At 38.2% G+C, this 14,286-nt stretch overlaps 2 protein-coding genes across 4 annotated transcripts in view; one reads left to right on the top strand and one right to left on the bottom strand.

The window, feature by feature from the left end:
• The first annotated feature begins 422 nt into the window (after positions 1-422).
• Positions 423-1,469, top strand: LOC128680159 (uncharacterized). Of its 2 annotated transcripts, none has more exons than XM_053763023.2 (2): positions 423-1,239; positions 1,335-1,469. In XM_053763023.2, the coding sequence occupies exons 1-2, from the start codon at positions 529-531 to the stop codon at positions 1,365-1,367; spliced, it is 744 nt and encodes a 247-aa protein (XP_053618998.1). In that variant the 5' UTR covers positions 423-528; the 3' UTR covers positions 1,368-1,469. The 2 variants fall into 2 exon arrangements, with proteins under 2 accessions (XP_053618998.1, XP_053618997.1); XM_053763022.2 differs by having other exon boundaries at positions 1,317-1,469.
• A 4,035-nt stretch (positions 1,470-5,504) lies between these two features.
• The window catches only part of ci (cubitus interruptus), a 100,072-nt gene continuing 91,290 nt past the window's right edge, over positions 5,505-14,286 (bottom strand). Inside the window, exons 9-20 of one of the 2 annotated variants that reach the window (XM_053762984.2) lie at positions 14,024-14,218; positions 13,653-13,817; positions 13,415-13,532; positions 12,905-13,080; positions 12,549-12,647; positions 11,965-12,154; positions 11,446-11,566; positions 10,834-10,962; positions 10,519-10,609; positions 9,711-9,872; positions 9,151-9,288; positions 5,505-8,674 (exon numbers count right to left, since the gene is read on the bottom strand). In XM_053762984.2, the coding sequence (XP_053618959.1) occupies positions 6,545-8,674; positions 9,151-9,288; positions 9,711-9,872; positions 10,519-10,609; positions 10,834-10,962; positions 11,446-11,566; positions 11,965-12,154; positions 12,549-12,647; positions 12,905-13,080; positions 13,415-13,532; positions 13,653-13,817; positions 14,024-14,218 (3,714 nt within the window). In that variant the 3' untranslated portion in view covers positions 5,505-6,544. The remainder of the gene's footprint in view (positions 8,675-9,150; positions 9,289-9,710; positions 9,873-10,518; positions 10,610-10,833; positions 10,963-11,445; positions 11,567-11,964; positions 12,155-12,548; positions 12,648-12,904; positions 13,081-13,414; positions 13,533-13,652; positions 13,818-14,023; positions 14,219-14,286) is intronic. The other variant, XM_053762985.2, reaches the window with a different exon arrangement.

The raw sequence follows: 14,286 nt of genomic DNA, 5'->3' as shown, positions 1-14,286 counted from the left end.
CTTTTAATAGCTTCCGTCTCGTCTCTTCTGATAAATAGAAAGATAGACCTCTCTATTTATTACTTTATAGAATGGCTCATATTAGATTTCATTTCAATAGTCATAAAAACTATGGTATACCTAAACGTATGATAAAACATTGATTTAAAATTTATTGACTGATAATTGTGACCGAATTGGCAAAAAGCTCTTCAAGTTTAGCTATAAATAGAATACATATTATATATTACCTGATAACTTATACTGTGATGAGCTCAATAAGTGCACGGAAATAACTCCTTCTTAATTATTATAAATTTATCAAAAATCCAGAGAAAATTTTCCAAAAGATTCTTCACCTGCTTGAACTGACCTTATTTTACTTCTTAATGTCAAAGAAAAGAAATATACCGTCAAGATGAATGTCAAAATATAACACGTGTCAGATATCAACATCAAATAAGTGTTAGTTACACTTGAAACTTATTTTTTTGTAAAAAATGTAAAAAAATCACAAAAAAAAATGTTAATCATGTAAAAATATGAGTAATGCTAATTGTCGCTGGACTCTTAAAAGTCTTAAAGGTGATGTTCAGTAGCGCGTTTATAGTAGCTTTCTTCAACATACCGAACCCGGTCGTAGCGTTGGGGGGCATCAGGAACTGGTCCCGGAAGGCCCTATACCACAAGGTTGACCTGTGCACACAGGCTTGTTTCACGCAGATCCTCCCAGGACTATACTTGAGCAATGCAAGGGCCGCAGGGGACCAAAATGTGCTTCGACAGCTTGGAATCACCCATGTGCTCACCGTTGAGACTCGCCGACTCCCGTCGACTACATTTACCAATACAAACATCAGCACGCTCTTCATTAGGGCCTACGACACTCCTCAAACCAATCTCCTGCCCTACTTCCCTATGGCCAATGCCTTTATCGAAGAAGGACTGCAAAAAGGAAACGTCATCGTGCACTGCCACTTCGGTGTCTCCCGGTCCGCTACCCTTGTCATCGCTTTCCTCATGGAGAAATATAAATTGACGTTCGCCCAAGCCTTCGCGTACGTCCGACAGAGAAGGAAGTTCATTAATCCTAATCCAGGGTTCGTGGCGCAGTTAAAAGAGTACGAAAAGATGAACTATGACGTGGGTACATTCAACAGGTTCGAAGCTTACATGAACGTGAACGCACGAAGGCATAAGTATAAGATAGCGTCGTTCGCGGCCATTCTTGTTGGTGTCATGGTTCCGATGGTAGTGTTGGTTGGTTGACCCTTTTTGTTGTCACTATATACTGTATATAAATAGAATAAAGTTTTTTTAGCTAAGTAAACGACTAGTTATTCTTTGCATTTCAGATGACCATCAAGTACTTGTTTCAATATTGGTGAAGCTTGTCGGGAGGGAATTATCTTCACTTTCAAACTTTGAATCTATATATTTATGTTTTATATGAATATTTTTCATTTAATCATTTTTAATAAATTATTTGTTTAACACTAGAGTAATTTCTGTTAAATTTAATTATTATATGGGAGGAAATAAGTGCATGTTGGCATTTACTTTAGTTTTCAAGAGATCACTTATTTTCAACAACGTTCTTATCGGTGGAGTTTTTCCATCTCTTTCCAGGCTCATTGTTTTGACTTTCTTTTACAACGTAAATTGTGTCCTAAATATAATGCCACACAAGCCATTTTTGTAACAATGGAGGCAATTGAGCATTCGGGTTGCCTGATAGCAATCCATATAGACCAGCAAACTTATAAGAGTCACCATTGTATTGTCTACACTACTTAAGAAATGTAGCCTTTTCCTGGAAGGCTAAACACTGCAGAGATTATTCCACAGTTTAATGCTGCACTGAAAAAAGTTATGTGATTTTTCACATTTTTGAACTGTGGTTGAACCCTACCTCTTGATGATTGTAGGGTGAAATATTCTTAAAGATAGTTATACAATCGTGGAATTCAGCTGCTTGGAGCAAGGTCGAATAGCTCCTTCGCAATACCTTTTTAAATCTTTGCAAGTACAGTACCTAGCTTTTCGCAAGTCGGTTGAAAAGAAACTGAAATCAGTGCCAAACACATATCTCTGTTGTTTCTTAGTCCGCTATTAATTGGCCCGATATTTTTGGCGGGTTATTTTTAAACAGAGGTTAACGCAGGTGCTTCTACATACACTCACAGCTAGTCGTTATCCGGCTGAGTATCGCGTGTTGATATATTCGAGTTTTATGTGGGGACATCCGACACTGAGTTCAGTGAAGGGCGCGGTAGGTTTCTGAAAGTGAATGAAGAAAATGAAAAAGAAAAACCAACATTTTCTTTCCTATATCTTTCCTATATTTTTCACGGCTTTCTCTTCTCTTCACATGTTTGAGAGGGAATTTATGTAAACTAATAGGATCTCTCTCTCTCATCTGAGCAACTCGGTTACACAGCTATTAAAGCGTTGGGATCCCAGGTTTCGCTTTTCTATTTTTTTCTTCTCCATTTCCCAAGGGAAAAAGATAGTTGATCGACTCAAGAAAACCTGGCAGCTACTCGTTGCAGTGGAGTTAAAGGCAGTCATATGTATTGGGATCTGTCTGGCTCTGCTGTGCTATGCATAGCATAACCAAGATAGATCCCAGATCCCATGGGGAAACAGTGTAGACAGCTTCTTATGGTCTTAAAGTGGTTAAGGTCTTTACGTCAGACAAAACCTATGGTGAAATCACAATTTAATATTCGACATTTAAAGGTTTTTCTTTCTTTTTCTTTTCAAATTTATCACTTGATATATTTTACCTGAGGCCTAGACTTCGGAGCGTCACAACCAAGAATGAAATCAAGAAAACGTGAGGTAAAGAAAGAGAGAAACGCGAACAAGATACATTGTAACATTTTGTTGGATATTAATTATAAGATTTGGTTTTCACAATACAATTTATTATTGTCTCGAGGATACATTTGACGCGCATAAACAAAGGGGATTATCGACTTATAGGACTGAATTTATTACCAGCTGACATATTTTTGGTGGTTCGGATAGAAATAATAAAACTAGTATTTTTGTTTCCTAATTAAACAGTCAATGTCATTAACAAAAGACAAAACATCAGTTAGGTGTAGATAACTTTGGATCGACTATAAATCTACTTAGATCCATAGTTCCACATAGAAATCAAACAAACCATTTCCCATAACACAAGTCTCGAACTTACTTTGGGGGCTAGCTCAATCTGTGTGATTTGTCCTAATATATTTATTTATTACACTATTATGAAAAAATTCCAAAACAAAAAAACCATAACTTACTTTATACCTAAGGGTGCAAATAAGGAAATTGAATTTTTTATCGTTTATCTCGATCGCGAAATTAATTTTGTTTTAGAGAACAAAAAACATTTAGTTGACCAATCGAAATTTCGCATACAAATAGGAGTATGGAGAAGGACATAAGATAGGAAATTCAAAACAAGTGGGTAATATATATTTATCCGCACGATTTCTTCGATTCCACTCAGTAACTATCACTCACCTCAATGTATTGTACGCCTGACGTATTTTATATTTTTAACCAGCTCGCGCATGACTGGCCTGACCTACATAGGTACATTCCGTGATTTTTGGAAATAACATTGTTGCGAAAATCTCATTACAACTACCTTTTCGATAAATGATTCGATATAACTATAGTGCATTTAACGTGACCACGTAATGATTGAACACTTACACGTCTCGTATTTCGACTCGACATCAAAAAATGAGTCAGTAATTTAAAAATCAAGTGATAAGTTTTACAGTCTAATTATAAGACGATGTATAAAGTTAACACTTGCCAAACTACCCACCCAGAATGATTAGTAACTGGCAACTATAAAATGTCATCAAAGCACATTATAGGTATCTAAAAATGGACATATAATAGAAGCGTTTAACTTTAGACAAGGTGTTTAGTAATGAGCGTAGACATTCATCCATCTGTGGCGATATCCTAGGTCAAATTTTACTCGTGACACGGCTCGTGACATTTTGCTAGCAATGAGTTTGTAGAACCATCTGACTCTTTTATTATAGTAATAACTAGTTCACCGCTTGCTTCTGGCGAAAGAAAACATCTTGAGAAATTTTGTACATCTTTTAAATATATGGCTTATCATTATTCATTTGGTAGTGTGGGAAATGGTGAAAGAAAATAACAACGTTGACATCGCCGAGAATGTCGAATGTTTAATCCCACATTCGACACATCTTTAGGCTTGGATTAAAATCAGCAAAACCAGTACCCAACTCGCGCTTGGCCATTTTTTAACGCGTCTATTTTATTGATACCGAGTGTTGGCAACATCCGAAATAATATGGTTATTTTGATGTTATGACGTAATAGCGCGGTATGTAACGACTGAGCTATTCTCAGAATGCTGTTATAGATTGAAGGAATCGAGATTTGCAATTTTTTTGACATAAGTACTTGTTATAACTTCCATTTTACCCATAGTTGCTTAACAGTCTGAGAAACTAAAGCATGGAGTTCTTCAAAAAGAACTCCATCTTAAAATATTAAGTCAGTGCCGGCAACGCGCGTGTGCAACCCCTGGTGTTGCAGGTGTTCATAGGCTGCGGTGACCACTTCACATCAGGGGGTCGCACGCCTATTTGCTTGCTCATTGGGGCAAAAAAATGACAATATTGTTCATTGAGTTTGATCGCACAAGAGAAGCATTTCTGGATAAATATAAAATTAATAAGCTGGATGTAGGTTTCATCCAAACCATTCTGAGGGAGCCATATTCTGATGCCTCCTTGTGCTTGTGTGGCTTATTGGAGTGCCTCCAGTGAGTCGCGCGATCACGGACACTAAACTTTTGACTCGATGGGACTGACATGTCTTAAAGACAAAAGCCCCAAAATAAATAAAGATTAAAAAAAATAAAAAATAAATTAAAAAAATAAAAATGATTCGATTTTATTTCGTAGACATAAGTCTTTACTAATCTGTAGTACCTCTTGTGATGATAAAGTATTCCATGAGCAATATATGTAGCATATTGATCAGATACCTATCGTTAAAATATTGTTTTTCATATGGCTAACTGGCGAGTAACTTGAGGCAGATTTATCTAGCAGTTAGTTAATCTGTCAGATTACAGATAGTATTTTATTAGAAAGAGGTGAAAGGTTATTAAGAATATTCTAGATCTATGCGTTTTACACAACTGAAAATAGTGTCATGTTTCCATAGAAGGTTATTTACTTCTGTTAATCTTTAAGTACCATTTTCAGAAGGTTTTTTTTTCACAAGTTCCAGTTTCCATGACAATGGGTACCCACGGTGGGCTCCCGACTAGACTTGACTTCCCGATGCCACATCAGTTTACTATTCGAACATAATTTTTGATTGTCGCATGACGAAACTATAGGCTTGTGGAAAAAATGTAACTTTTTAAAATTACCTACTATAAAATAACAAACATGCGATAGGAAATATGTTTCTCATCAAACGTTGTGTCGATAAATAATTTAAAAAAAAACAACAGCTGCTCCATGTTGATAAGAAGATTTAATAGTTTATTAAAATATCGTCACAGGCGTCTCAATGATGTTGTACAAACAGTATAAAACAATAATTTAATACAAAATACAGTAATTTCTATTACATTTATTTGTGCGTCCATCGTTAATTAAATAAAAAATAACCAACTAAGTACTTAATTCTAGTAATCTCATAAAACTCTATACTAGGAGATTCGATGTAACAAATAGGTGTTATTGCTTCACTTATATAATCTATCGTTTAAAATTATAATTAAGTAACATTAGAGACCGCGCCACGAAAAAACTCCTGCGCCAATATGTGGAACTATCGTTAACAAACCGCGACCACGTTGCTGTTGTCTTTTCCAGGGACTTTTTACATGACGCGGAGTCTAATTCCAAAATTTCAACAACATTGTAAAAATTCTAGAAAAAAAAATCGATTTTGTACAATTTTAATTATTCTTCCTTAATATCTAGTAATCTCAAAAGTTATACACTACACAAAGATCTTAAACAGTCAGATTTTTAAAATAGAAGTTTTTAACAAATTTTGAGGCACTGATATAAATTCCCTTGTTGACAAAATTCTTGAACACTTAACACTATGTACAGTTATGTACATAAGGCACTTATAATTCCTATAATATAAAAGTATCTAAATACTTAATCTTATAATAAAACTCGTGGAAGACTTAGCAGCAACACTAACAATATGTACAATAGATTGTATGTACCTATGTATGTACGTGTCTTTTGCAAAACAATTAGCTGAATTACTTTAAATTGTAAATTCACTATCTTTAGTATAAATTTAAAAATAATCAGTCTCCATTAGAGAAGTTTTACATCTTCTACGCATCAAACAGTAACATTTCAAAAAAGAAATTGAGATAAATTTAGCACAGACCCTGAATACATAGTATATAAACAAAGCGATTTGGCACATAATGAACTATAACAAAAATATGATCTTCCCTGATCTTTACATCTTCAGCACCAAGATACAAAAACTTACGACGAAATAAGTCTATTAATACGACTACTTACTGGATCAGTTGGAGGTATTGGTTTTCTTCATAAAACGAAGACAATGATGTTTGGAGATCGTTCACAACCATGTTGTCCCCCCCTTGCGGCGGATGGGTGCTACTCGAAACCATTTCCGAACTCTTCCAATTCTCACAGTTCTCCACATACTCCAAAGTCCGCTGGTACGTCTCCTGCCGCATTGTGCTATTCTGATTCTTTTTCCTTCCATTCGTAGCTTCTATTTGAGACTGGGATATATCCCATACCTGGACGTCAGCCTGATTCTCATTCTGACCTCTCAAACTATTCATGCTGCAGTCGGTCTGGTCACCATTCTTCACTATTTGGTTACAATTTATTGATACTCTAGTGCCGTTAGGTTTCTGGCTTCCAGTAGACATGTTGACAGAGTTTTGTACCGATTTTTGCATGTTGTGTTTATTAAACTGATTGCCGGGGTAGTCCCATTGGTTGTAGGGCCTCTGATGGTTGTAATATTGGTTGTTATTCATCATGGCTTGGTTGTATTGGTGATTGTTCTTTGGAGGCGGGGGGCCCATCACGTTTGCAGCATTTACCACAGAGTTGTAAGGTGGTGGTTGAGGGTACTGTACATTTTGATTGTATTGGTTTTGCATTTGATTCTGTTGGTCGCAGTAACTGTTCATCGCGCCGCGACTCATGTTACCACTGTTGTCTACACTCATGCCAGATGATCTGGACATTTGTAAAGGATGCATTTGATTGCTTTGGTTAGGATAGTTTACATGCTGCTGATAGTTCATCATCTGGTTGTTGTACACCATGTTCTGATTTTGTGGCATCTGATGCATGACTGGTATCTGATTTGGGTTGTACTGCTGCATCATCGTGTACTGTTGCATTGGCTGGATGTTTTGATTCCGAACATTAACATTTTGTTGGGGCATTTGATTCTGTTGAATCGGGTAAGGCGGGACTGGATTGTAATTTTGGTTTTGGTATTGGTTAGGAACATTGTTTCTAATAGGTATCTTTGCGTTGCAATTTTGCCGATTATTTATGTAGCTTGGTGGCACACCCTGCAATTGAGGATTTTGGTTCATATTCAACATATTTTGATTGCCAGCAGGAGAATTCATGGGCATATTCGGAATGTTTTGTACCATTTGACTTGATACGTTCTGCGTCATCGGACTTTGCATGCCCGGATGCATTGGACTAGGCATACCGTGGCTCATAGGGCTAGCTATATTTTGCGTGATAGGACTGGCCATATTGACCATGGGACTGGCCATATTTTGAGATAAAGGACTGCCAATATTATTGTGCCTCGGGCTCATCATCATCTGATTTGGCATTTGAGGACTCATTAAACTTTGCATACTCTGTGGACTCATGGCATTGTGTTGAGGTGACATTACACTCATCACGCTTTGTGGACTCATGACATTGTAGACACTGGGTGGACTCATAACGTTATGGGGTATGTTGTGTGGACTCATTACACTCTGAGGGCTCATCGCACTATGGGGAAGACTTTGGGGGCTCAACATGCTATGTGGCAGCCCTTGCGGACTCATTATTGTTTGATTACTCATTATTATAGTTTTAGGACTCATAGAATTTTGCTTCTGAGGTAGCGTATTGACTCTCATTCTATTCGATTGCTCCGTCTGGTTCGACGCCATTGTTTGTAAGGACTGAAGCGGATTTGTAGCAACATTACTTGTAACCGGTTTGTAATCCTGTTCACATTTCTCTGCGTTTTCAGGTATGACCTGTTCTTGTAATGGATTCTTGTCATCCGGGGACTTGGTAGCTAAAAGAGAGCCACTATTGCCAGACATGCTAACGTCTAACGATCTTAAATCGACTGGAATATCACTTATATTGAGATCACTTCCTATGGCACCTAGGTTTTTGAGTAGGGAATCGTCACTGGTTGCTACATTACTGATTTTATCACTGGAATTGTTTGTGTTTTGTATGTCACTGTCTTTGGTAGCGTGATCCTCATCCTTGGTCGCGACGGATTCCGGTGGGTTGGTGGAGGTGGCTTTGGCCGGTGCTGCCGATTCGGTTCCCAATATTGATTGGTTAAGATATTGCATCATTTCGTCTGGTATCACCAGCTTATTCTCCACCATTTCACCTTCAGCGACCTGGAAATATACAATTATGTTAGTAATACAGTCTGTCATGTCGATTTGTATCACAAAAGCTGTTGAGATTATTTAATTTATTTTAATACAATCTATATTTGGCATAAATGAGTAAATGTTGCTGAATCAATTTTTGATCTGATTCAGGTTTTGATCAACACAAAGACGAAATCATTGCAAAGTAGAACTGCAAAAACATGTGAACATACTTTTTTAAAAGTTTTAGAATAGCGTTTAACATATGTTATGAATTCCGCATTAAAATTGTACTGTTTTTGGCCATAAAGTTCATAAAGTCTATTTCTACTAATATAGATACCGTTTGAGGCCCAATCACAAAAGTTAAGTTTATTTTTCTTGATGAAAGTTTTGAACGGAAAAGATTTTTTGAATTCTTTTTCTACTATATTGTCATTATGTAATATTGGGATAATTTGGACAAAGCCGCGGGCATTGGCCAGCTCAGACACACATACCTGTTCCAGATTGACCTCCTGGTTGGGATGGTGGACCTGCGCGGTGGTGACCACCACAGTTGAGGTGGAGTTGGAGCGGGACTCCTTGTAGGTCGCAGTGTCGTCGTCTTCCGTTTTGAAGGGGAATGATGGGTCGCCCTGGGAAGATGAAAGTAGTATATTGAGTAAATATATCCTCTCAAACTAGTTGAATGTCACGCTGGTTGACTGGAAGAAATGGATATACTTCATGGGTTCCGTTATTGTTGCAAACTGGAAGATTAGCGTCAGTAAACGTACCTGTGAAGTTTGAATGCAGATGATTGTCATTTCGTAAATGTGCATAATCTTAAGCTATTAACACAACATTAAGAAAACTCAATGGCACAAAAAAATACAATAAGTCATGTATAACTCTGATGGCAGATTCTTCAAGAAAGGGCTTGACATGTGATATGAACGTCACAGTATTGTCCAGCACGAGTTCCTCCGCCCTCACCCCAGAACTCGTCACCCCTCGATGGAGGGCCGCCGGGTAAGTCACCTAGAGGCATCTGGCATGAATTATATAGTGTCCTCACCACATCATCAGCATTGCAGACGTAGGGCTGGTAGTGGTCGCTGAGGCTGGACTGCTCGGAGAGCCGGCGCGCCTCCTCCTTGACCTGCACGGCCGGCTCCAGCTCCAGCGCGAGCTCCTCCGCGCGCACCTCCGAACACGTCACACCTCGGAGGAGGACCGCCTGGGAAAACATTGTAGTTTAAACTCTTTCTCTTTTCCTTTTGAGTGTATTATTGCTATATCATTATATAATACATATATTCTTGCTGCTTTGCTTACAATAATATATATACAAGTTAATGGCATCTAACATGACTTTCATAACTAAATAGCCACTAGTCCTACTACTTTAGAACTAGTCAATTCAGATATTTTTTTCAAATGTCAACAAAATTTTAAATGGAGCTTGTAATGTATAGTGATGTTGTATGACCTTCAACGGAGTACCTACTAATTCAATGGTTACGACGTCGCGGATTTTGAAGTCAATAAGCGTTTCACTTGAAAGCGTAATACTTTAATGAGACGGAAAAATAGTAACCTAATTAATTAAACTGATAAATTAAAGTGACATTGTGTTTGGTTTTGATTTAGTTAGGTGTCTACATGCTTTTATTTTATTTTATACCCAGTCAAATACCCAGTTATAAACAAAGATGATAAAGCGAAGCATTTTATAACAGTAAAGCTCATCTTTTAAAAGGCAAAATTCTTAATATCTCTTTTTCATTTCAATGTTCTTCCGATTTTTTAAGCTTCAATCAAGCATTCCTACTTTTTCTATAATGTACGAGGTTTTTCACATAGAATAAAAGTGTTGTATGTACCTGGTTGCCTTGCGAAGTCCTGACAGCTTGCACGGCGGCGAGCGCGGACGAAGGCGCCGGCGCATACCCCACACACGACACTTGACTAGATCTGAAACAAAATTCAAATTAAATTTATATTTTATCAAGATCATCGATATTTTGGTAAGTCATAGGAATATATAATATATATAGGAATCCACTGTGTCAATGTCGTACTCACTCAAATGCTGTTGGTTCTAAGGAAATTGAATAGAAAGGAAATTAATCGAAAAAAAGATAATTTTGTATTTATTTTGATCCATTTACTTCAGACAATTATACCAATGCGCTCACCTGCGGCTGCTGTCGGGCGACAGCTGGTCATACACAGCGGTGTGCTGTGTGACCAGCCTTTGTGCAGCTCCGGGCACCGCGCCTGACACCACCGATGCCTGGCTGCTCTTGCGGGAAATGTCCGACGATCTGGGGACACATGAGATGATTTAAAACATTGTGTCAGTCGAAAATCATTCAATTGACGGTGGCTAGTCTAAACTGGGCGGGTGACGTTTGCTGTATGCTTTCTAAAAGATAGGCTGCTTAGCTCCTAGTTATACTGACGGGCACAAAAAACTAAACTAGGTCTAGATGGTCGGAGGAATTAATTCGACAAGAGATATATAGAAAACACCAGACACATAGTGGAGAGTGGGGAGGCTTCTGCCCAGCAGTGGGACACGTTATAGCTATTAAAATAAGAGTTGTTTTAACTTTTATGTTAAGTTATCGATGTTGGAAAACTGTGTAACGTGACATCTATCAAAATGAAAAAGTTCCTCTTGACGACCTCGGTCGATATAGTATCGTTGAGTTAGTATCCCATAACACAAGTCCCGAACTTACTTTGAGGCTAGTTCAATCTGTGTGATTTGTCCTAATATATTTATTTATTTATTTACTCCTCACCTGGCACTATATAGACTGCTTCCCGAGGAGATCCCGGAGTCCCGCCTGGTGTTAGGCGCGAGTGTCTTCAGCTCCACAGCCACCGTCGTGTTGCCTATCTCTGTACGACCTGGCACGCCACCTGGGGTTATTAGAAAAATGATAAAATCACAAGCTTTCGCATTTATAATATTAGTGGGAATATATAGGTATAACTAAATATAGTATAGGAAATAAAATATATAGGTTCAATCTAATAAGTGACTTTTTTCTCAATAATCACATGTGAGTGTTCCGTATTTTTCATTAATAATGTCTATGTTGCAATAAAATAGAAATAATAGCTATTTCTATATAGTTATATCCCTAGGGATATAATTATATATTACTAGATAATAAAATTAATAGACATATAATTATAAAAGGACACCATTGGTAACGGACTTTTCTATCTTACTGCGACATATATATCTCAGGTTACTTTTAAGAAATGAAAGCTTTTAATAAAATGTTGTTTTCCCTGGCAACCCATCGACTTACAATAATAATTACCTCCTCCCACATCTGGTCCGGGCGGTATTAGTTTCCCGACGGCCATTTTGTTTCCGAAGCGAGGCGTGTGGTGAGTGTGATGAGTGTGGTGAGTGTGGGCACGGGGAGACCCTATAGCCACCATGGCGCGCAGCATCAGGGGCAGTTGACCCACCTCGCCTACCACTTCTTGTTCCACCTGCAGAATGATTTCAATCGAAGTCATATCACTACAGTATAAAGCAAAATCGCTCTCCGCGTCACTTTGTTTCTAAGATTTCTTCTGTAAAACCACGCAACAGATTTTAAAGCAGTTTTCACTGTTATTTAGACCATTTATTCCCGATTATACAAACATAAATGACCCCGTATAAAGCCACACCATATCATTAGTTTAAATATTTCGATCGAAGTTATATTTAAAATCTAAAGTTTACCAGCGTACAAGTTTTCTTGCGGTATTAGAAATGAGATTGGTATATAAAGTCATTTGGCACTGATAGGATACGAATCTGGGACCTTCACAAGCACCACTGAACCACTCCTTCGCACTAAATTATATATTCCAATAAGGTAACTAACAACAATTTTACCTCTCCATCAAGCCTAAAGTACGGAGCGCCATTTTCATCACTGAAGCCTCCGATGCCAGAGCCTCCGAAATCGAGATCACCACCACACTGCGCCGAGAGCTAAAAGTATAAAATTTGATATTATTTTAAACATATCACTATGTCATAAGAGCTCTTTTGTCATCACTTCACTAGATGTGTCCTCTCATGGGTACAAATACTTGAAAGTTATGTCAATGGCCTAACAACTAAAAATGCCGAAGGCCATGAGAAATCGTGAATGTCGTGAGGTCTGAAGAAACTGGGAAAATGAGAGATTACTGGTAAACCAAAAATTCTAGTCAAATTATAAACAGGTGATAAATAAAAAAACTGACCTGATGAGCCGGTGTATGAAGACCCAAAGGCAATGGAGACGCAGGGCTCTCACTTTTGACCGATGCAGATGACGTGTGACCTCTGACCCCAATCGGAACCCCCCCTTCTTCGGACCTCGGAGAGGATCCCGCCCCACCTCCGCCCGACTCTGCTGAGTCGTCGCCTCGGCTGCAACCTGGGGAGGAACATTAATTAGAATGAATGAATGAGTTTATTGCTATAAACATATTATGGTACGAAGATCTCACAGTGTGGAAATGGTTATGGAAACACATGTTTAGTCAATATATTATTAAGCAACAGACAACATTAGGAGTCGTGTTTTGGTAACATTCATTACGAGTGGCAAAGTGTAACATTTTTACACGCAAGTATGATCTATCTATACTACACCAGAGTTTTATCTGTGTACCCACATTTCTGCTATTGAAACGCATGTGTGAGATTGTGGCAACAAATAACTGAATTTATCTATCTGTCTATGGGAGGGAATCCTAGACAATGTTTACCTTTATGTTTTTTACTGGCGTAGAACTCTGCCCCGTGAACAGTCTTCACGTGCTTCCGAAGCGAGGACGGATCTGTGTATCTCTTCGTGCAACCGGGCGCTTTGCAGACGTAAGGTTTCTGAACAAACATAATTTTATTAACAAAAATGTCAGGTCAAAATCAAATCAAATTCAATTGATATACAGTTTCTTCCCCCTAAAGAAAAACAAAACGAAGTGGTAAAGTTAGATACCATACCTCATTGCTATGAGTCCTGTTCTGGTGTTTCGCTCGATCACTGGCGTTGGAGAAGGCCTTGGCACACCCAGGGTACTCGCAGGTGTAGGGTTTTTCACCTGTGTGACTTCGCAGGTGAGTCTTAAGGTTTTCCAAACGGGAGTATGCTTTGCAACAGCCTTCGAACTGGAACATAATATACACAATTTTTCATTAACTTATAAAATACTTTATTGGCGAAAAGGCCGTTTTGTCTCAGTCTTTGACAATTTAACGGTTTTATATCGATATTTATAAACTTTCGAATGTAATGCGTTAAATTGTAAATGGTTAACATTATGAGAGTAGAGCATGAACAGACATTTATTCTAGATATTAAATCAAGTACTCACAGTACACTTATGAGGTTTTTCTCCAGTATGCCTCCTCATATGCACCACCAGCATGTACTGGGCCTTAAATGGTTTCTCATCCCTGGAGCAGCCGACCCAGCGACACACGAACGCCTTCTTGCTGGCGTGAATGTGGTCTGTGTTGATGTGCTTGACCAGGTCGTCTTGAGTTGGGAATTCTAGCTTGCAGTCCACCTGGAAGGGAAAGAAATCACAATTATAGACTTCTTCTTTGACTTGACTTCTACTAGGCTGATTGATGG

This window comes from Plodia interpunctella, chromosome 23 (assembly GCF_027563975.2).
Source record: "Plodia interpunctella isolate USDA-ARS_2022_Savannah chromosome 23, ilPloInte3.2, whole genome shotgun sequence".
Taxonomy (NCBI): Eukaryota; Metazoa; Arthropoda; class Insecta; order Lepidoptera; family Pyralidae; genus Plodia; species Plodia interpunctella.
The sequence above is the reverse complement of the archived record's forward strand: the minus strand, read 5'-3'. Positions and strand labels throughout refer to the sequence as shown.